This window comes from Anser anser (assembly GCF_964211835.1).
Source record: "Anser anser genome assembly, chromosome: 11".
NCBI classification, from domain to species: domain Eukaryota; kingdom Metazoa; phylum Chordata; class Aves; order Anseriformes; family Anatidae; genus Anser; species Anser anser.
The window spans coordinates 14,044,078-14,067,782 of record NC_139732.1 but is presented as its reverse complement, the minus strand read 5'-3'; the positions used below and the strand labels follow the sequence as shown (position 1 = coordinate 14,067,782).

Below are 23,705 nucleotides of genomic sequence, written 5' to 3'. Positions count from 1 at the left end.
CCCGTTGGCGGCGGGGCTGCAGCGCCTTCTAGCCGCCGAGCGCGGCCGCGCAGGGGGTTACGCAACGCTGCGCGGGGCCGCCCGGCTCGGGGCGGGGGCTGCGCGCCCCTCCGCGCCTCTCCGCGCCCCCCCCCGCGGGGCCCGGGGCCGCCCCGCCGCGGGGAGGGCAGGCGGGACCCCGCCGTGGGGAGCGGGGGTAAAGTTACCTTCCGTGGCAGGGATAAACAGAAAGTTTTCTCCTAAGGGTAGCTTGCTTTTTTTTTCTTTTTTTTTTTCTTTTTTTTTTTTTTTTCTTGAGTACAAACTACAGGAGAAGAGGGAAATTTTCTCATTAAAGTTACATCCCTGCAGTTAGTTCAATTACTTGATATATGCAGAAGATGTTGTAAATTTAAAGATTTAAATAGCTTACAAAGATGCCGGAGGCTCCATCAGTTAATTTCCTTAATTTATGGATTTTTAGCTGAGCTTCTGAAATGAAAAGGAGAATGAGAACTAGGTCAGCAGAGAGATTTGCATCCAGAACAGACTAAAATTTGTTTTCCTTGACCATCCCACCGGCCCAGGTGTGATCCTTCGCCGGGGTCACTGTCCTACCTCTGACCTGTGGGCTGCGACTCTCTGCGAGCGAGCGGCATGGGAGGCTGGATTTTATCCCGCAATAACCTCCGAGCACAAGCGTGCCCCCAGACAGCTGCCTCACCTCCTCACCAGACCAGGCTGCAGCCTAAGCAGCCTCATCTCCCAAATCTCCGCTCAACAAGTGGAGGACGGGGAGGACGAGATCCACTGAGGCTCAGTGACCTGGCACATGGCCCCGGCCATGCTCAGTGTTTCTGAAGGGGTGCAGGCAACTGTTTGGGAGGACTTGGCTACTACTTTCTTAGTTCCTCTGTGAACTACTGACTGCTAAATAAATAAATACGAGAAGCTTGAGCAGCAAGCAGAGCATCATAGAAATAGGATGCTTCTGCACTGAGGCGAAGCAAAGAGGAAAGAGAAGACCTAAAAATATTGCACTGAGCAAAAAGTAGAAATTGTTTCCTGACTCATCCTAACACATCTGCGACAGGTACCATTTAATTGTGCCGCACGGTAATGGGATGCGTGGCTAATAAAGATTTGTAGTGTTTGCTTGCAGACCAAAGCGAAGACTCAGTAGCACTTGGGATGAAAGAGGAACACGCGTGGTATGTAGCTTGTGCGGGATTGTTTTTACGGTATCTAGAAAAGAACAATGTACTTGGGAGCTTTGATTTTTTTCTTGCCTAGATTAATGCCAAGGGTAATAAAAGTACGCATTATAGCTCTATATGCACTCATTCTTTTCTTTCTTCTCACTCAAGTGTGCGAATGCCTTTCTGTTGTTGTATTTCAATATGTATGAATATATACATATGAATTAATACTTAAAAGATTGATACAAACTAAACAGTTTTAGGAAGCAACATTGCAATACGATTAGTATTGGCGTTCGTGATTTAACATTTCTGTTCCCACTAGATGAAGTTTCTAAGATTTGCAAGGTACATGTCAAGGACGGGTATATAAATGGATTTTTATTTATTCACAACTCCAAGACTAATTGCTTCTCTTTGCCTGAAGGCCAAGAGATTGGTTTTAATATGACACTTCAAAAGTATTCATAGAACTACAGAGATACTAAGTGTCATTGTTTAAGAGAGAAATCTCGCTATGCTACTTGTGACCCTGAAAATAAAATCTTCCACTTCATTTTGAATCCTAATGTTGTTTTCCAGAGTTTCACTTAGAGCTCAACTATTAAGAAGTGTACAAAGGAAAATATTAACTAGTGTGTAGCGAAAAAAGAAGAAATACTGTTAGAAGTGAACATACATAACTTATTTTCTCAACAACTCTATTATCCTCCTTATAAAGCAATACAAAATTTATAACAGAAGATTCCTGAGCTTGATTGTATGATATTATAATAAACAGTGCTAAGTTATAACATCATGGTGTTTTAAAACTTCTTGGCTAAATGCCCAGCATGTGTTTATTAAGATACTAAATACTTCAAAATAAATACTTTGGATTTTTTTCTTATCAGCGGTTCTTTGTATTCTGTGTAAATGCTTAAAAACTGAATTGGACAGAACCACTCTGTAATGTGTGGTTGTTCTTTTTTTATCTAATTATTACAACTTTTTCGATGAACAGATCAAAAATTTCCTGACGCTCTTAAGACACTGTGAAATAGAAGTCCATAAGGAATCCCATGTCATTTTTCTCCATTTTTTGGTGTTTTCCAAAAATATTGCCTTGTGTATTTTTTATTGAACAGAAGATGACAAGATCGTGAAAAGATGCAAATTTCAAGGAATAGAAATTTCCTTGATTTCAAAAAGACGTTACAAATACATTTCTAATTACATACAAAGTAAAGATCAGGTTTGAATTCTATTGGCTGTGTGAAAGAAGGTATCGTGAACTGAAAAATAACATCAACCTCTTCTACGCCATGATGTACGAATTAGTGTAACGATTTCCAGTCTGTATTGCTCTTGAAGGGCCTGGATGTAGTTATTTTGGTAGACCTCATCCTGTCTTAGTGCTTTTCCTTTTCCTTATGTGTCATAACTTGAGGTTTGAGCCTGACTTCAGGACTTCTCTTGTTACGTATCTGAACCTGAGGTTGATCCTGGCTTCCTGGTGGTGAGAGCGATGTTCCCACTAACTGCAAAAAGTGAAGGAAGAAATCCCCGGACTGCCTGGTCCTCTCTGAAACACTGCACGCCCCAGTAGGCATTTCAAATAAGACAGAAAGTCTATAATTTAATGGAATGTTTAAAGCAGGTAAGCAAGAATTAGTTTTTTTGTTCCGTTAAAAGAAAGGAATCTACATCTATATGTAGACTAATATTCTTCTCAATCACAGGTAAGACACGGCTGTATTCTAGATGGAGTTTTACTTGGGAGGCAAAGATTTGAGTAAGAAATTGGTGCTTCAAAAGTAGTTGCTGGACTCCAGTGTGCCTTCAGTCAGCAAAGCCTACATGACTTTGTTGCCTTCAGTGAGGATTCATGGATGTGACTGCCTTTAGTCTCGTTTCCTGGAGGGAGAAGACTGACCGCAGAAACACGGGGAGAAACACATCTGAGCGCAGAGCAGGCACTCCACGGGTCCTGTGACTAGCACCATCACCTCCCCCAGCGAAAATGAGATAGAAGCAGAGGTGTGGAAGGCTGATGTTACAAATGCGTTGAGCTGGTGGGAAAGGTTTGTTCTTGTGAGAAACCTGAAAATATTAAGCACCTTGAAATACCAACACTTGCCACAGTCGGTTGACATATAGCAAAGAAAAAAAAAAGGAAGAATTAAGGACATCTCCCAGTAGAAGCCAGCTGCAGTGCCAGTCATTCTGCAGTGGAAATTTGACCCAGGGTTTGCTAATTTAGACAAATTGTTTTGTAGGCAGATAAGGAGTTTCCTGGGAGCAGTAAGCATGACCATGCAGAGAACAAAATCTGATCATTAGGCACTCACCAAGTCTTGTCACTCTTTTCCCTTGAATGCTCTTCTATTCTTTTCAAGAAACGGATTGCTGCTGTGTGAATTTACAAACCATAACTTTATTGACTAAATACATACGGTCTGTTTTTAAGGCTATCCATTATCCAATGCCTAACTCATGACAAGAGTGTGATATCAGGAAATAATCTACACTGGACTGCCAAGATGAAATACCCTGTCAGGAAATACAGTATAGAAGAGGTTTGCCTGTCTCCTCTGCTTCTGACTGTTATAAGCCAAAAACAGTTCCGCAAATTAAATTTACTTAATGAAGATGTCCCATGTTAGCTCTCAGCATGGAATTTCTCAGTTTGTTGTTTTCTCTCACTCATGGTCTTAAACAGTTACAGTATCAAGGAATATTTTTAACCTGTTTAAGTAACTTCCATGGCATTAGTTTTTAGCTACTTATTAAATAAAGCTTATCCGTATTAAATACGTCATGGAGAGGAAAAAACTTTTTTATGGTTGAGTGTAATCCATTCATTGGTTTTTGGAGATGCACAGTACTCTGTAGCATGTCACAAATCTACATGGTGTCCCTGAGAGCTTGATTTTTGCATATGGATCGCTGACTTAGCTGAACGATGTATAAAATTCTGTGTAGCCAGGCAGCTCCCAACAGAATACACTTCTAAGGGAGGTTATATGCATAGCTTCTTCCAGCAAAGGTCTGGAATAAGTTACACTGCAAAAATACCACTTAACTGAATGCAGAGAATAAAGGAAAGAGCCATAATGCCCCTTTTGGATCATATCATGTTCTGTTTTTAGGACCTGTGGGCACATGCACATCTAGAATCATAGGTAAGGTGCTCTTATTTATGTAGCAGAATTTCAGCCCTCTTTTTCTTTGGCAAATAATAGACCGAGGGATCCGGATCTTGCAAGGCTGGGACAGAATCTGAGAGAGCAGTAGCTCAACAAAGCACAAGGACGACATAATAATGGAAGAAATCTGAGCAAATTCTTTCAGATACGGAGACTCCCTGTGATTCCAGAAAGGGACAGAGTAATCAAGGGAAGACCAGGGAAAGTCTGATGTCAGTAACAGGGAAGAAAATGTTCTTAAACACTGCAGTTTCAGACCCACTCTAAGTGAAAGGATGTACAAGCTGTTGTGACACCCAGACAGCAGTCTGAGTAGACGGATAAATTCTCTTGGGAGGCAAGGGAATGACTTCTTGGCCATTGAAACAGAACACGAACTTAACAGCACATGGAGAATGAATGAAGCACACTTTTGTGTTGCAAAATATCTAACAGAAAAAGCACAGCTGGGTGGAGGAAACTAAAAAAAATTAATTCAGGGTCATGAAATTCATCTGTTAGATGAAATGAATAGTGAATTGGAGTTTGTGGGGTTGAGAGTAACTTGCAAATTAGGACACACCTCAGAAAAACAACCAACCAACCAAACAAACAAAACTAATTCTCGATAACAGTCAATACAAAAAGGCAGCAGTAGCAGTGTTCTGGTTTAGGATTCCTACTGCTGCAACACAGAAAGACTTGGGGCTGACAGTGGGTTTTGAACGCCTTTTTTTTCAGGTCTGTCTACATTGTGATGCTGCTGCATCACAGCTCCAGTTTTCATCCCAGCGTCCTAACCCCGTGATGGTCGTCCCTGCCCACCTGCAAGGCGGGTGGGCTCAGCTGGAGCATTTCCACCACACACCGTGGGGGGAACATGCTCCTACCAAGAGGGTGATGCATGGCAGTGTTGTTCTTCCTGGCCCACTTAGACGCTGCTGGGGATGAGATTTTAGCTGCAGCCTGGATGTCTTTGTTTTAGCACAAAGAAGATGAGGGCTCTGAACCTGGACAGCTGAGCAGAGCCTATCCAAATCCCGTTATGCCAGAGACCCTTGGAAGGGAGGCAGTATGTCAGACATATGGTTGCAACATGCTGTGCTCCAGCCATCCTCAGCTAGCGTATGGTCTCCTGAGTACCATTGCCAGCTGGGCTCTAATTTACACTGGGCCTGAGAATCAGGGACCTTAACAGTCTCCCTGATGGTCTCTTCTACTTTGCTTCACTGATTTTAGATATGCAGATATTCAGAGCCTTTCATTCCTCCTGCCTGGCATCCTTTGAGGCAGACACAGGGGCATACACTTCTTTACTTGAAACCGTGCGTTTGGTTGAAAAAACAGAGACGAATATTCTGTGAGAGGAAAATTTCAGAATCCTGACCATAAATTCTTTAATATCAATGGTATCAGTTCAGATGTTGTGCAGATATGTGAAGTTAATAAAACAGATGTCTCCAAGAAGTCTGATATAGAAACAGCATTGCCAAGTAGTGGAAATCATACTTATCTGTTCTAACCAACATGTGCTGCAGCATCGTTTTTCATGGATCTGTGCTCTTAACTCTTTAAACATTGGATTAGTTCACATTTCTGTCATGGATTTCTTCTCAGAGAGAGAAGAAGAGAATACCTTTCTTCTTGCTGGAGTAAACTCTTTATATAAGAGGCACATTTCTCATCATGAATTACGTATTGAAGGAAATGGTGCACAGAGGAGAGAATAACCAAATTCTTTGCTAAACTCTTGTTTAACCTTTAGTTTAAGTGTTCTATTATAATAATACAGTTTTTTCCACCTTGTAGTCAAAGTTTTCGGTTGGAAAGGTTATTAAAAGAAGTTAATTTTGGATTGTAATATCCAGCTTTTATTTGCAATTAGCCTATGTGGGAATTTCAGAAGGAACCTGTAAACAGATTAGCTCAATACAGTTTGAAATAAAAATGATTTAATGATACTGGACCCAGCATATTGCCCTCCTCAAAGTAATTTATAGCAACAATTAATACGGTTATGTTTTTGGCCAGTTTTGGAATGCTATACTCATTCTGCTTTATGCAAAGGACTGTTACCTGTGTTTAATATGTTTGTGAAGTATTATTTAGTTAAGTATTTTGTTGTCAAGACATCCTCTTGGAAAAGAAGTGCAGGTAAATTTTCAGACATATGATTTTCCTTGCTGAATGAAGGTAATCGAGAAGCCCTAGCATCAAGCAGTGTCTCACATTAATCCCTTGTTTCTGAACACACTGCATTATCCATAACACAGGAGACCCACCTTGTTCAGAAATGAACCTCTTCCTGGAGTTTATTTTCTGCCCACCTCTTCTTCCTCACAAGATTCTTCCAAGTTGTGACTGACCAAGGAACTGCTGGTGAATGACTACCTGTCAGTGGAGCCACCAGAAACTGGTGGTTCAGCAGCAGAAAGATAAATTAACTGAACTGGTGGAAACAGTCAACAGGACCATCAAGCTGTCCAAGGCCATGAAATCCCACCTATGTAACTATGACCAAACAATCCCTTCTTTTTGCTGCTTTTCTACTCAATTCTTGCACCTTATTTCAGATGACTCCGGGAATTTGAATCAGCAAAGTGTTTTCCTATGTTTCTATGTGTGCCCAGCATACTGGCAACCTGTTTCTTACCTGGACTCCAGCACTCAGCGTGTGACCGCCGACAAGAGCCATGTCATCAGCTCCGGTGGGGTGGTTAAACGATGGGGGATAGTGTAAGGATTACACTTGGGTCTGCGCAAGGATCCCATACTGCTTCTGCATTCTCTGCCTTTAGGAGTTTCACTGTTCAGTCACAGGCCTGAAATTCAAATGCAGACTTTTTCCCCTGTGGGCCAGATATTTACTTGCTTTTCAAAAGCATCTACATTCATATTCCCAGAATGGCAGGGTGTTTCGACTGTGAAAAGGGCAGTTCTTCCAAGAGGATTAAAGGTTCTTCTTTCATGCGTCCAAGGAAGGAAAAAGCCTGATGGTAGCTGCTGTGGCGCTGAGGGGGGTGACAGGAATGGGGCTCTTCTTTCTCCTCACTCTGCATTTGTTGGGGCCGGTAGGAAATCTGGTTGGCTTTGGGAAAAAAAAGGACCAGAGGCCACTCTTACAGGGAGCTTCTTTGCAGTGTTGCTTCCTTGTCTCCCCTTTGGCTTGTCAGATGTGCTTTGCCCTTCATATCCTCAACTGAAGGCTGCCGCCTGCTCCTCAGCGCTGCCACGTTAGGCTAGCAAGTCCCCGTTTCTCTTGTTGTGCCACATGAAACTAAAAATACCAGCCCCACTGGAGTTACTGCTACATTAAAGATGTAAGTGAAATAAAAATCACTTTCAGAGCTTTTTATTTTTTATTTAATTTTTAATTAATCTTAATTAATTTGAATTTCGAAGCGATCTGAAAAATAGCTTTAAATGAGTGTATATATATATATATATATTTCGTTTTTCATTTCCAGTGCTGAGAGCATGAATAATGCAGGACAAACGTTGGCGCTCTCTGTCTGTAGGGCAGCAATCAGGACTTTGTGTGGATTAGGCAGGGGCAACCAAAGGGCTAAGAGGGCTGGGCGCTCCGCAGAGCTGTGCAGGAGAGTGAACCGGCCCTGGGACAGCCATGGGCTCCTTCTCTCCGTGGGGATGCCGGGCAGGACGGGGCCGGGACGCCGCGGTCGGGGCTGTGGGGATGGCGCCCTGGGCTTCCCTCCCGCTGCCCGCCTCAGCCCGGCGCCGCCGCCTCAACCCGGCGCTGCGGCCTTCCCGCCACCCGCCGTTGCCGTGGCAACCGGCGGCTGCTCCCGGGGGGCCGGCAGCAAAATGGCGCCCCCGAGGTTGGGGGGCCCGGGCCCGGGGGACGGGACCTAGCACGCCGAGGGGGTCCCGCTGTGGGGCCGGGCGGTGCCTTCCTCGGGGCTGGCTGACAGAGCGGGGCCCGGCCGCTGGGCGGAGGCAGGTGGGCGGGAGGGGGTTCCAGGCGTGCCGCTCGGTGGAGGGAAAGGCTGCCGGTGTCGGCAGGGGCTGGGAGCCGTGAGGGGCGTCTGGGGAGCTGCCCAGAGAGCGCGCTCCTCAGGGAGGCAGGAGGTGGTGGTGCTTCTAATTAACGCCCCTGTGGTAGGCTAATCCGCGTGAGGTGCTCTCAGGAGCACTGCGGCAACCAAGGTGTATTTTAGGGCTCAGTTAATTAAAAGTTACTTGTCAATCTGCCTAGGTCCTGGGTTGCACTGAGTGAAACTCCGCTGTTGTGGCTCCCTTTACCACAGGAAGAAGCACACTGTGTTTATGCAGTTACAGCACTGTTTTGGCTACCCTCCTGTAGAGGTAGGTAGCTCCTTAGCTTCTTCTCAGCTTCTCCCAGGAAGGTGAGCTTCTCAGCTCTCTTCAGTCGCTCCTCACAGGGCACCAAATGCTGGTTCTCCTCCTGCTGCCAGCTGGGCTGGTTGTGGTGGGGAGGGCTGGGCTGCTGCCAGCTTGTAGCCCTCGGGTGGAAGAGCCCCTTCCGAGACCCTTGGGAAGGGTGACAGTGCTGGCTTCTGCTGCAGGGCTCTCTCTCTGCCTGACTCTTATACATAAATATGTATAAAAGTATACACGTGTGTATATATGTACGTATTGCATGTTATTTTTGGAGCGAACTTGTGTTTTGAGATTGATAACAAGGGAGCAGGTCTCTCCTGACAAACTAAATTTAAAGGCAATAATCTAAGGTGGATTTGGTAGGTATGGTGACTGAATAAATCAAGCCATCTAGATATCCGTAAGCTCCAGAGTTTCACGCTGCATTGCAAAGCATGGCAAGCTTTTCTCAACTGTTGAGGTTTTTTTTTTTTTATTTTTTACCAAGGAATAGTGCGCCAACAGTGCTGACACTTGTCTTCCCAGAAATAGATGTTTAATCAAAGTGTTTGAATCTTGAAATCAGATTGCTGTTTCTTAAATTCTTTGTGGCCTATACAAAGTAACAGTGTAGCAAATTAAATGTTGTTTAATGAAGAGAAATACTATGTTCCTAGGATAGAAGATACACAGCATAGGGAATTACTACTCAATTCTAAGAAAATGTTGGAGTAAACTCCTTAAATAGGAAAATAAACGCTTAATATTTTGCTTTAATCAAAAAACGTTCCAACCACTACTCTCTCCTGAGGTTTTTGTGCCTCTCTTCTATAAATGCAAAAAAAAAAAAAAAAGTAGTTGGAGGCCATGGCTGAGAATCATTTTCCTAATGATACTCAGGAAAGCTTGCCAATCTGCAGGTGATGTTCAGAATTAAAGCAAGATCTCTGAGCATTTTGGAGGAAAAGGATTATTGAATCATGCAAGATTCATTTCTATTTTTCTGAGAACAGTATCTGTTTTAAAACAAACAAAAAAAACCACTAGAGTACTTCTATTTTATTTCACAAATGTTTATCATGAAGGTTCTCTCTGACTGTGGAAGTTAATTCTTTTTTTGTACTCTTAGTAGATGGCCAAAAATTCAGCGTAAGGGGCTTATTTTATCAAAACTCTTCTGTATGACAAAAGCACCAAAACTATCTTCATACCTTTAGTCTGTATGCTGCATAGAACAATTTTGTGAAAAAGGCTGATAATGCCAGACTACAGGATAGGGAAGTTTTGTGAAAATGCTAATGTTTTCAGGGACAACCACTTGCCTTTGCATGGCTTGCAAATGCCGATCCTCCTACAGATCTGATGATTGTTTTAACATGGCCAAAAGCAAGCAAGCAAACAAAAACCTGATGGCATTTCACAGTGGAGTTAGCAGAGAACAGCACTTGTGGTGTTCTAGGACTCCTATTTTTCATCTGCTCCCAGCTTGAAAAACATAATATTAGTTTAAGAGCATATACAGGACTGTGGTTAACTGTTTACTAGACAAATTGAGATGTCACAGGCTGCATAAAAGAGTATTTGATCCGTTGTGGAGCAATTAGGAAAGCAATAATTTCAGGACCAAAGCTTCCAGCTAGAACATAGGAAGCTTTTAATAGGAAGTAATGGGGTGGGGGATGAGAACTCGTACTTGTCTCTTTACAGGGGAGAATTACAGCATGCTTGCTGTACACATAACAGCACTTAACTATTTGGTTAGCATTGTTGTCGTGAACCCATGTCCTTATTGCAACTTAAAACACTTAATTGTAATTCCTCCCTTGATTACTTAATGGAGCTGTACTTCAGATTGGCTTTGGTCTTCCCTGCTCACATGGATATCTGGTGATCTAGTGGATATTTTTTTCCTCAAATTTAGAACCAAGTACTGGTCTCTGTTCACCTACAGTGAACTTGGCCATGCAATTTAATGTTTTCTTTGTACCTCATAGTTAGTTATGCTAATGGAATAATAACTTTGTGATATTTAACGTTTACAGTGTTAATAGGAAAACATAGTAGCTGTGGCTTTATTGTGTTGGAGGTTCTTAGTATGTTATTTATAGATCTAAAACCTACAAGATATGATATAAAAGCCTTCAATATGAAAAATGTTACATTTCTGAGCAGACAGTGAGAAAATTGCCTTTTAGAGGTCAAAACTCCCAATGCCTCTGGCAACATGGCCTTGATGTCATTTGACAGGGTGGAAACACAGCCCTTCATGGGAATAAACAGCCAATACCTGCATGATTCATTTTGTTAGGAGGGTTCTCCCATTGTTGCTAGGCAATATTTGCTAGGTGGAGTTTAAAAAAAAAAAGCCAACAACCAAAAAAAAAAAAACAACCCTAAGCCAACTGCTGTTTCCTTTCCTCAGATATAATACTTCCTGTAAGTTGCCTTACTGTTGGGGTTCATTTTGTTTGTTTGTTTTGATAAGGTGGTAATTTCTCCTTTCTGCAGAATTAACAGGAGAAGCAGTGACTGAATCCCTTTAGATGCCTTCCCCTGTGAGAGGCAGGGAAGGAAAGAGGTGGGAAAGAGTTGTCACCTGGTTAGCAGAAGGATTCCTTTTTATCTTCCTCCTTCTGTACCTTCTTAGAGCTGTCTGTATGGAAATGCTCAGCGGTTTTGTGATGTGCAATTCTTACAGAAGAAACATGGCAGAGACCAGCAGACATTCATTTGAAATGATTTTCATTCTCTGCATTCTGGAATGGACTTGAAAGCAGGTCTCAGAGGCAACTTGTATGTACCAGTTTGTCTTACATATTTATTTATGACAGACTTGAATCTTCAGGATGGTATTCTATCAAGTGACATACTCACTCAGTGTGATGTGTGTCTAAAAATAGGTCATTGTCAAAGGACAGGGAAGAAATTGTATAAATTCATCAAACTAAACCATTGCAGTCTAGTATGATAGCACAGTGAAGCTGAGGTAATTTTGTGTTTGAAATAAACTTTCTAAGGATTATTTTTCTAGAATAATATATTAGGACTATATTTATCAAAATAGGAGAAGGCTGGTTGCAGACCATAAGATGGCTAATGCTAGTGGGTTACTCCTGGCACAGCAGTTTGAAAATTGTTCTCAAAGTAAAACAAACCAGAGGTCATACCAGAAAATAACAGTATTGGACCAAACTTTACTCTCATGTTTAAAATACCCTTGAGTTCAAATAATTCATTTTTGATAGGTTAAATCATACCATAAAGCATTTATTTAATGTGGGATTTAGGTGTTTTGGCTCGAAAATAATGTTCCTTTTGTGTGCATTTGGCCAATGTAAATGGATTTTTCTCCCCTTTAGAGTAAGTAATGACATACTTGAAATATAAAACCACAAAGAAAGACCCTGTTTAAAAACATGACATCTGGGAAGGAATTCTTGTCCCCTTAAATAACCTGCTGATGTGTAACAATGTGCATTTTTGGACTCTAAGAGTTATTCAGATTTTTCTGGTTATGACGATGTAAGCACTACTATTTAAATAAGACCTGCAAACAGTTGCAGAAAGCAGCAGGCGTTCTGTTGCCTAACTGCCTTGTTTTTACTGCCAGTCAACTAGAGGGACTGATATTTATCCTCTGTAGAAGTGGTCAGTAAGGGCACAAATATATCTGTGTGTAAGGTTATGTGATAGGGTTTGAAGTTACCAGCTACAGGAGTAGGCAAGAAATAAAGGAGAAGTGTGACATCTGGTGGAAAGATAGTATCAGGAAGGAAAGATCTGTGAATGATAAACAGTCTTTCACGGGAGGGAGGGAGGGGGGCTTAAAAGTGGGTTGTGTGATGTGTGGAGGAGTAGGTATACTACTGCTAGAGATTGATGAGATCATCTCCAGTGCATAACCTCACCTACTCATATCCCAATTGTATGGGATTTTCCACTTAAGCACAAGTCCTATTGCCTTTGGATAGTACTGTTTTTTCCTGTATTTTTCTTCTATTTTAATGTTAGCATTTTATTTGCTAGGACAATATATTCTAAGAGCTGTGTATCACAACTGACAGTGACTTTTTCATGATCTGGGGACAAACTCCCATCTGCAAGTTTTTGCCTGCTCGCTCACAAATAACGCTTCTTGGGAACTGGCCAACTCTAGCAGGGAAACCATATAGTGATTATCTAAAGACAAACCTGGCATTTCAGCCTTCCAGTTCCAGCTGGGACAGTCCCAACAATGAGATGGGAGAGACCCAGCTGGGGTGGTTGACCTCTTCTTGGTCAGCCACACTGGGCATGTAACATCACCGTGAGCGAGTAACGTGCTCCGTCAGGTAACCCGATTGCTAGAGTCACAAGCTGGGGGATACTTGTGAACTGTGACGTTTTAGTACCATGATGAGTAAAATCCATTGTTTACTCCGAAGAGTGCACTGTTCTGCTGTGCTAGCAGAACTGCAGTGCATTAGTCAGTTCTTACTGATATTCTAAATGAGTTTGAGTGGAAGGAGGACTCGGGGAAAGAGGTTGCTGGTATGTCCTGTGCCATTTAGTTTAGTTCAGTGTTGAGCTGTTCTTCCCCAGTCTACCTCTTCCTCGTGAGAATGGCAATAATTACACTTCTCTGTGTGTTTGAAGTAGGTTGTGTAGGCACACTCATAGTTGTGAAACCACATCAATTAAAAGCAGTTAAACTCTGTTACTGTACTGTCATATGAAGACTGGATGTAGGCCCAGCTTCAGTCTCTTCGTGAGATGCTTGGTTTATGTTTGTTTTATCTTGGGGGGGGGGAGAGAACAAGGCTGTGTTTTCCCTCAGGGAACCTAGTTACATCAGTCAGTAGCTTTCAGAAGATTACTGGGGGGGTATGTAGGTAGAGGAATAGTCCTATTAAAAAGGAGCAGTTACTCTAGTTTAACTGTCTTGGAGACCTGAATGAGCAACACAAGGTTTAGTGAAGTTGAAGCCTGATTATTTTAAGAACTCTCTAGATCTAACCTAAAAATCAAATTGGAAGTTTTGAGGGGAGAGGAGGAGTAACGGAAGGGTTTCTTAAGAATCTATTGCAAGAATTTTTCTGATAGAACTAAAGTTAGTGAAAGTTGGATATGAAACTTGCTTATGGAACTATACCACTGGATGCCACTGTTGCTTCATGGAATGTCATACTAAAATAACATTGGCTCTGCTTATTTGAAAATAGCTGCTTTTCCTTTACTCTTCTTAGTTCTTTCTTTATTACTTGAATCTCTTTCATATCAAAGGAAAGGAGAAATCATGCCCCACATATTCTCTCCAGCAACATGGTGATACGGTTCCCGTATCTAGAAGTGACAGCTTGTCATAAGGAAGAAAAAGGAATGACAAAGTTTTCTTTTTTTCCCCCTTCCTTTTAAGGTAAAATCTTCTTGAAAAGAAGAAAGGTTCAGATGAAAGAGCAGCCAATTTTCCTTGCAACTAAATTCCTTCTCTCTGGCTCTGAATCTTGTATTAATCACACCTAGATTTGGACACTGAGACTTTATTCCCATTTTAATGTCATCCCAGAGAGCAGGGCAGAGGGTCATTCTTGCAAATACATGTTTATTTCCTTTCCAAAGTGTAGGGCATTTTGTACCTGAAAGTGTTTTTTGCTTGTTAGAATTTCTTTCTCTTTGGGGGAAGCAGAGAGGGTGAAAGTCATCAGGTAAATTTTTAATGGCTGTGTGTTTTCACTGTCTCACTGCTAATCAACTGATTAACAACTCTTGGTCTTTTCTCTAAGTCATACAGTGTTTCTTAATTTTTTTTGTTCTTTTTACTGAAACATACCCATACATTTTTAAAATGAAAAGCAATCAAAACCCAAAAATCTGAACCCCAGTTTTCAGGTTTATGTTTTTTTGTATCATGTGCACCTAATTCCTATGCTTTCCAATGGGAGAAGAAAAATATATGAGAAAACTGAGAGACTTAAGCTTTTTCTATTATCATGGTGGTATGTGCAGTGTACTAGCATGGCTTCTTCAGAGACGGGGACCACCTTCTGCTGTGTGCCTCCTTTATTGGGTAAGCCCTAAATGTTAGTGGTTCCATAAAGTGCTAGCCTAATTAATGACAGTAGAAATGGCGAGGAAAAGCAAACACAATGGGAACGATGTGTTGAGATGGCTCTGGAGGAAAAAGACAATAACCATGTAGCCCTGAGAAAGCACGTTTATTCTGTCTCTGCAAGCTGGGCGGGAGAAGGCAGACAGCAGGGCTTCAGCCCCGAGGCCTTGGCAGTGCCATGGAAACGGCACAGGAGCACCACATCCCTCCGGCGCTCCGGCCTCGTGGCTCTGCTGCGGATTTAGAGGCAGCAGCACCCACGCAACCTGTGTGGGGATGCAGGAGGGGGAAGGTTAGAACGCGTGTTTGTTCTGCTGCTTCACATCTGGCTTGTAAGGAAAATTAAGGGAGAGGGGAAGGAACAAGCAAATGTACTAAGTTTATTGTCAGAGATGGAATAGCAGCTGCAGCACAATCTACTCCACTGGATGTCTGACAGCCAAAATGGTTTAATTACGCCACTGCTCAGTGATAATTCTTTTCCCTCTGGAACCTGGGCTGAAGTTTTGCCTTGATTAGACTTCGTAATCTAAGTTTTCCAGTGGTCAGGACTGAATGCTGCTTTTTACGTTGTTGGAGGTACCGAAGGGAAGCCTGCCAGCAGAGCTGCTACTGCTGTTGATGCCACAAACTTGTAGCAGTGACCCAGATAACATTGAGACTGACACAGTAAGTTACAGTGTCAGGAGAAATAAATGTCTCCCACAGCCCCTCACTGAGCTCCAGCTGTGCTGCGGTACCTGCCCTTAAGCCCAATCTACCCAAGAAACTGACCCACTGCTGACAGTCTGGGGCTGGCTGGGCTTTGCTCAATTATGAACTAGTTGTATACCTACATTCAGAAAATGCACAGTGTTTATAGGTATTTGGAAATTAGGGTTATTTAGGGTGCTTATTAAAGTACCTCTGCAAAATGGTTGCCTGGGCTCTGCCATGCCTGTTAGGAATTCCTGGCAGTCGTCGAAATGTGACAGCTCTCTGGAGAGCAATTTTGTGCTCTGTCCCCTCATCCACCACCCTCTGCCCAGTTTTTCTCTGTCCTAGACCTGGGAGGGGGCTATTGTTCAAATCATGCTGATCAGAGAGTTTTAGGAGGGTCTCTTCTCTGTCCTGAAACCACAAGATCTCCTTTATATTACGCCATACAAAAAGAAGGTTCTCTCTGTTCTTATTGGCTTGCGCTAGGACTGGTTTCATTGCTGCAGAGTACCACGTGGTGATGCTGTGGCTTGATGTTGTGGGCTTGCCCAAACTATGAAATATGTGAGGCACTGCAAGATGGAAGAGGTGGATGTTTTCTGCTTCCAACTTGGGTATCTTTGGACAACATTCTAAGTAGAATATTGCTGTGAGAAAAATAACTAAATGAAGCTTGACTTTTACTCATGAAGGCCTGGGCTCTTACATTTAATGTGTAAACTGGTAAAAAGCGAGTAATATAGAATATTAAAGTACTCAAGCTTGCGTTATTGAGACATTGCTGGGGGGTTAGCAAGCTACCTAGCATATAGGGAAGCCAGAGAAGGATTAAAAACAAGTGTTTCACTTGTATGCCATGTAAGCTGTCTTCTGCCTCTTCGTTCCCAGGGTTTTTCAGCCCATGTCACTTCGAGAGTGACTGGATGCAGAAGGCTGCAGCTGAGCACTGCTCCCTGGCTTCCTCTTTACTTGTGTGTGTATGGAGAGATCAGGAATTCATGCTTATATGCTTCTGCAGTCTTGAGTTCCTTTTGAGTATTCCTTAAGTGTTGAAAATTCAGCCCCTAATACATCAAGAACTTTTTGAAGATTAAAAAATCATTGATTTGTAGCTGTGCTTATTCTTGTTTACTGGGAAGCTTAACAACTATCTATCTATAAACCACAGTGCCAGAAATGGCAAATAAACGTTCTATATCTCTTACAGGAAGCAATAGACAAAGAGCAAATGTGTTTTGGAGCAGAGGTTGCGAGTGTTTCTCCATGCCACAGGCATTGTCAGAGTTGTGCATATGGCTCTGTATGTGTGTTCATAGCCATAAATCCTTACAAAGCAGAAGCCAATTGGTTTTACCCCATGTAAGTCTCCACTTGCTTATTTATTTGAAAGCAGCAACTCATTCTTTTTTCTTTATTTGTAACCTTCACAACTTAATGTTTTTATAAATCTTAAAGGTGACATCTTCACAAGGTAGTTCGTCTCTCTGCAGGCCTTCCTTGTCTTTCATCCTGCTGCAGCGTGTTAAGAAAGTAAGTCAATGTGTTTGCAGCCCCCTCTTTTATTGGGGGTGGTCTTTGTAAACTTATCTGGCCTCTTAGGAGATGTTGCATCCTTTGGCTGGTGGTATATGAAAAGTAATTTTGTTCCAAATGCACTTAACTCTCTTTCAAGTGGTGCCTGATGTCTGCAGCTCTTCGCTACAAGTTTCTCCAAACTCTCAGACGAGATGTTTTTTTTCCAACAGCTCCTAGCTGATAAGCAGTTACTCCCCTGTGATAATCCTGCGGCCACTCATTTTGTTCCTTCAAGATTCTGTTCCTGTGTAGCTAACCTAGTCATTAGTCCAATTATTATTTAAGCTGATTGCGAATTGTGGTTTGGACTCCTTTTGCTTCTCTAGTGAGTAATTAGAGAAGGCATTTTTCCAATCAATCCGTACTGTTAATGGAAATGTTATCACTTGCAGAAGATACATTTGGACACTTGCAGATTCTTTTTTCTAAAGTGATTGAGTAGTTCAAGCTGAAGCTTGTAGCACACTCCTAGAAACTGTTGGCTTTGCAGTGCACTAGATGTGTAGGGATTTCGTGCTTGTGCTTGATAACATGAAAATATTCCCCAAAGATGTTTTTTATATCTTTCCTGTCCTCCATTGTCATGAATTCAAGTTCTTGCTGTTTCTGCTAGGGCGATATTTCAAGTGCATGAAATTATTGTTATTGTAAGATATTTTGGGACTTAAGTTCTTAGGTGAACGTAAGAGACCAAGGTGGCAGATAGTGGTGAGATTGCCATCATTAGGAAAAAGTATTCTGAAAGATAAAATAATCATAAGTATCTCTTCTAAAGCTGTGCAACCACGTATTCTTAGATGAAAAGAAACAGATTAAATCCTCGATTCAGTTAGTATGTGGACTTCCCTGAACATTCTGGGAGCTGGAGCAGAGTTAATAACAGAGGGTCAAAGAGAAGACTGGCTGGTTATTAATCTTAGTTTGCCTGTGGAATATAACTGAAGAGTGTTTTCTTTTTTCCTCCCCTGAACAACAATGCTATGAAACTGTAGGTTTTGCTCAAATCTAACTTAAAAGTAATTGAGGAGAAATAAGGGAAGTGGCAATATTGCATCTCAGTTTTTTTCTCGACAAGGAAACTTGGGAGGGGAGAAGACTTGCTGTGATTCAGATCAGCTGAATACTAAGACAGTAAAGATTTAGTGAGACTGCCAGTCTTTGTACAGGTCTGAAAGCATGTGTACAGGGGGAGTCTAGCTATATTATATTTGGAAAGTAGAAAGCATTAGAAAACAAATGAAAGCTGCATTATTATAACTTCATCCAAAGTATTTAATCATCTGAGATAAGAGAATGCAAAATGGCTAAGTGTTGCAATAAATATCTTCAGAACTGCAGATCTGTATAGAGAAGTACACATTCTGAATTGGTAAAAGAGTTGTATTAATTATATGGCATGCTACACTACACATGAACACCATTAAAAAGTCAGCCTTTATCTTAAAACACTTCCAGTTCCTACTGTCCTCATTATTAACATCCATATTCTGTATTAATGCTTCTGGCAAGAGGTAAAAGATATCCAGGGTGAAAAGAAATTAGTTTCATTTTTCAGTAATTATGGGGAAAACTCTGTTCGCTGGCTTTAGTCACCCTCTCAAGTTATTCTAATGCTGCTGGTTAAAAAGATCCTGATCTATGGTGTTTTGCTAATGATCAACAGTTTTAGAAATGACATATTCCAGCAGCACAGCCTCTATTATTGGGACACTTTTTCCCTCTTGGGCAGCTGCCAGATCTTTCAAAAACACGGAGAAAGCTTAAGGAGGATAAGATTTTTTTTAAACTTGCTACCGCTATTGCTTGAGATGCAGACTAATGTTTCTAGTTTTCAAATGAAAGGCTACCTCCTCCGAGACAGATATTTAAACTTAATCTGTCTGAGGGGAAAATACTGTTAGTATCACAACTAGGTAAAAGAAGTGCCACTATAGAGTATGACAAGAATTAAATGGAAACAACAGGACAGCACGCTAAGGTGGTAGCATATTACAATGTGGTGAACTCTATATGGATAAGAAAAATCTTAATTTGTCTGGTGTGTTTTCCTGTTTTTATTTCAGAAAGGTCTTTTGTTTCGTAAGGTTGAATGGCAGCTGAGTAAAAGGTTGCAGTAGGAGGATGGTAATGCATTTTGAGAGATGTGTCCTGGAGGACTGAGTAGGTACCTGCTAATGAAAAATAGGAAGGTGTGGTTTATTTTTCTTTTTCACTACTGAAAATTGGGCTTATGTTGCACTTGAAAAGATCAGTGGTCAAAATAGAGCTGACTACTAGATTGCTTCCTACTAGTGTAGCATGTTGTTGTTGCAGTAAACTTCTGGTATTTTGTCTCATATGAATGTTGATTTTTTTTTTTCAAGTTTTGAGAAGCTCTGACTTCCCAAGAATAAATGGCACTTCAAGTGACACGTTGAAATGGAAGCGAGCAGTAGCTCGGGTACTTGAATTGAATGACCATTTTCTTATTGTATTAAGTCCTTGCATATCTGAGTGATTTGTGTAAATAAGTGCATTGTTCAAGTGGCCTTGTGCCATCTGTAGCCATTTGCAGAATTTCTGATGTTTTGTAGTGGGTTAAGCCCAGTAAGCAGCTAAGCACCACACAGCCACTCATTCGCTCCCCATCACTGCAATGGGGAAAAGAATCAGAAAGGGTAAACCTGAGAAAGCTTGTGGATTGAGATAAAGACAGTTTAATAAATAAAGCAAAGCTGCTTGTGCAAGCAAAACACGGAATTCACTTGCTACATCTCATCAGGCAGATGTTTAGCTATTTCCTGAAAAGAAGGGCTTCATCATGTGTAATGGTTACTTGGAAAGACAAACACGATGACACTCAACATATGCCCCTCCTGCCCCGTTTTCCTCCTCTTTTCCCCAGCTCTTATTGCTGAGCATACCATATGGAATGGAGTATCTCTGTGGTCAGTTTGGGTCAGCTGTCCTGGTTGTCTTCTCTTACCGTCTTGTGTACCCCAGCCTACTTACTGGCAGGGCAGTGTGAGAAACAGGCAGCCTTGAGGCTGTGCAAGCACTGTTCAGCAGTGGCTAAAACATCCCATGTTATCATCACTACTTTGGGCCACAGTCCAAAGCACAGCACCCTGCAGGTTACTATGAAGAAAATTAGTTCTAACCTGGCCAAAACCAGTGCGTGCTTTCATTGACATTTATGCTTGAAATGCAATGTGGTGTAAAGAACCATTGTAAATGGTGGCGGGAGGAATGGATGGTGATACTTGCTTAGAATTGAATTCAGTCCGCAGAGAAACAAATAGTTTCTTGCTGGGATGGTTCTTGCCTTGATGCCCCTAGGTGGGTTTGCGGCTGTTGATCTCAGACAAACTTTATTGTGTTTTTTTATGTTGTGGGAACTAATCCAACTGCTTAATTTTTATTACACTTTCAATTGTACTTCAGATGACCTTGTCTGTGTAACTTTAATCTTTGAAGCAGTTCTGTAGTCTGTAATGGGGAGTAACTTAAGCTTCTTGTGCACTTTCAAATGAAGGCAGCATCACTTTTTTCTTTCTGAAAAACAGGCTATTAAAAAAAAAAGTGTTTTTTGTTTGTTTACTGGATAATAGCTTTATGAGGTGCCATAACTTAAATAATTTTGGTCAAGGAATTTAAGTAGATCTTAAAATCATATTTTTTTCCCCACCAAGGTATTTTATCTTTCCAAAATAGGAATATGGAGGTCTGCAGATATTAAAACTGCAGCAAGATGTCTTATATGGCTAGTTTATACCTTTCTGTCACCAGATCACCTACATAATTAAACGTCCTTATCCTTTGATGTTACAGGCAGGCATTGGGATGCAATAGAAATATATTGGGACAAGATACATAAGACTGCCTATAGAGCATCAGAATTGTTCTTCTACTGAGTATGAAATCTTGCCTATGGCAGTAAGCTATAGTGAATTCTTCAGAAGGGAATAAAAGGGGGAACCTTTCTCTAAGCAGGAAGTTAACTTTGCAGGCAGAGCTGGTATAGGTGGATTTCTACCTCTTCTCCATTTGGTGCTTTGATTTTCTTTCCCTTTGTCTGGTCTGTCTCTTACAACAGTATTAGTTATTCAGTCCTTGGGAGAAAATCAACAAAACCGGTGATGGTAAACTCCATAGCTGACCAAATGCTGTACACACTGGTGTTCCTGTTTTATGGTAAATACTGCAAGATTTCACGCTGCTATGGTATTGAATAGGGTAAAAGGTGCAGTGTCCTTTTTAAGCTAGTGCTTGCTGAAGAGCTTTCTTTGATCAAAGTTAGTGCTTGTTTCAAGGTATTTGATAAAAGCTTCTTTATATATTTTAAAAAGCTATGTACCAAGCTATTACATATTTTTAAAGTAGCAGCATCACTTTTTGTCATTGCCTGCATCCAGGTATCCATCTGTCTTACCAGGAAAAATAACTTCTGTAGCTGAGAGGAACACACAAAGCGGTGCTGCTGCAGGACCAGTCCTGGTGGAGCTGCCCAAAGGTGGGGTAGTGCGTTCTCCCTTTGGGTGGATCCCGTAATGCTTCTCCGAAGCAATTTCTTCCTTTGTGCAGGGGCCCTGCATAGCTCTCCCCCTCCTTTCGCCCTGTAACTGGCTTTCTGCTTGGGACGGGTTCTGCACCCTCTTAAGGGACCACTGAATGAGGGCATCTGTAGTGGGCCTGGATGCATTTTTGGCTACCTGACTTGAATGCAGGGGCTACAGGTGCAAGTTTCTACTTTTCCCTGCAAAGTAATCTTGTAAAGTGGTGTTTTGTGAGGGCATGTGATCTTAATGGATTGGGGGGAAATGATGTAGAAAATTTATTAAATGTCAATGAGGAGCAAAATTCCTTAGGTTTTTAATCTTTGAGTTCTCATTTGATTTAGTCAAAATCTTCCCCTATGTTAGTTACCAGTGAGACTTAACTCTGAAAATGTGAAGACTTGAGGGTCTATCTGATTCACAGGGGGAGCAGTATCAGCCTAATGGGACCCTGGTTGAAACTTTAATTACAAGAAGGCAGTAAAAAAGAAAGGCAGTTTAAAAAAAAAAATCCTCCTTATCAAATTGTGTTGCTAGTTTAGTCAGGCTAAAAATTCTACTTAATCTTAATGATTAGTAAGAGTTCTTCATTTCTGTGAGATTTATAGTGGTGTTAAATAAATTACAAATTATTGAGGCAGTATATTAAAGGAGATCTAATCAAGATATCCAGAATATTGTGACACATTTAAAATCCCATAATATTTAAAGAAAAAAAATTTGGAGGGGGTAAAGATACTTTATATACAATTAGTGGCAGTGTGATTAATAACCTTGGGCATAGATTTGATGTCTTCCTTTGGGAATTGAGTTTTTTCTCCTATATCTCTGGAACCAAATATGCCTTAATTACCAATCAAACACTCAATGAAGGCAGAACTGAAGTGCAGATGTATATACTTGAATTTGCATTAGCATTTCTTCCACAAACTTGGGTTTGTGAGGCTGAGTATCTTCACAGATGTTAATTGCACTCACAGAATGTGTGTCCATGTTATGAACACAGACTTTCAAAGCTGGCAGGCCTGTTTCAGGTCATATATTTATGACATGTTAAACCATGAAGACTCTCAGATGGCTGGAGCACCTCTCCTATGAAGATAGGCTGAGAGACTTGGGATTGTTCAGTCAGGAGAAGAGAAGGCTCCGGAGAGACCTTATAGTGGCCTTCCAGTACCTAGAGGAGGGCCCACAAGAAAGCCAGAGAAGGACCTTTTACAAGGCTGGGTAGTGATAGGACAGGGCGGGTAACACTTTAAGTTGAAAGAGAGTCGTTCTGGATTAGATATACAGAAGAAATTCTTCACTGTGATGCTGGTGAGGCACTGGAACAGGTTGCTCAGAGCAGCTGTGGGTTCCCCATCCCTGGCAGTGTTCAAGGCTAGGCTGGATGGGGCTTGGAGTAACATGGTCTGGTGGGAGGTGTCCATGCCTATGGCAGGGGGTAGGGATTACACAATTTTTAAAAGTCCCTTCCAAACCAAACCATTCTATGAAAGTCAGTTGGATTGGGAAGCCCAGGGATTTGGAAGGTGTTACTCCAGCTTGTTTTGCCAAACCAGATGGATTTGCAAGGAAACTTATTTCTGAGGCTGAAGCTATGGTTTCTTGGGAATGGGAGAAGGTGTTCAAAACAAGTCCTTATGGTAACTTTGGATATCAGTTTCTCATAGTTTATGTGAGCAGTGAGGGAGAAATAGCTTCTTGTGGAAAAGGGTAGAAAATGGATAAATGGCATATGCTATTTGGGACCTTTCTGGGCAATGTAGCTTTCTGGAAAATAACTAAAAATGCATCTTCCAAGGGAGGGGGCAAGGGTTCAACTAAACTGCACCAGTGTAACTGAACTCATTTGTCACTGAATTAAACTGTCACTACGAAGCCCTTTAAGTTAATTGGAGTGTCCAGATACCAATGAAAACCCATTCATTTGGAAATCAGTTTCATCAGAGATGCAACACTTGAGTATGTACCACCTTCAGTGTGAGCTGAATTTTGTCTTCAGTGTCTTGCTAGTCCAAAATGACAATGTTTTGTTATTGACTCTGCCGGCCTCTCCTGTGCAGTCAGAGCTATGTGCAGCCTGTTTAGCCTGACTGTAACAAGTTAACTGAACTTGCTG

General features: G+C 41.6%; 1 protein-coding gene across 15 annotated transcripts in view; it reads left to right on the top strand.

Annotated features, from left to right (window-relative positions):
- The first annotated feature begins 40 nt into the window (after positions 1-40).
- Positions 41-23,705, top strand: part of LOC310879852 (uncharacterized protein) — a 216,968-nt gene continuing 193,303 nt past the window's right edge. For 12 of the 15 annotated variants that reach the window (XR_014571168.1, XR_014571169.1, XR_014571170.1 and 9 more), the window contains exons 1-2: positions 8,169-8,306; positions 8,562-8,671. Coding sequence is in view for 4 of the 15 variants with exons in the window: in XM_083794795.1 (XP_083650921.1) it covers positions 8,633-8,671 (39 nt within the window). In the remaining 11 variants the exon portion in view is untranslated. The other 3 variants (XM_083794796.1, XM_083794798.1, XM_083794797.1) reach the window with 3 other exon arrangements.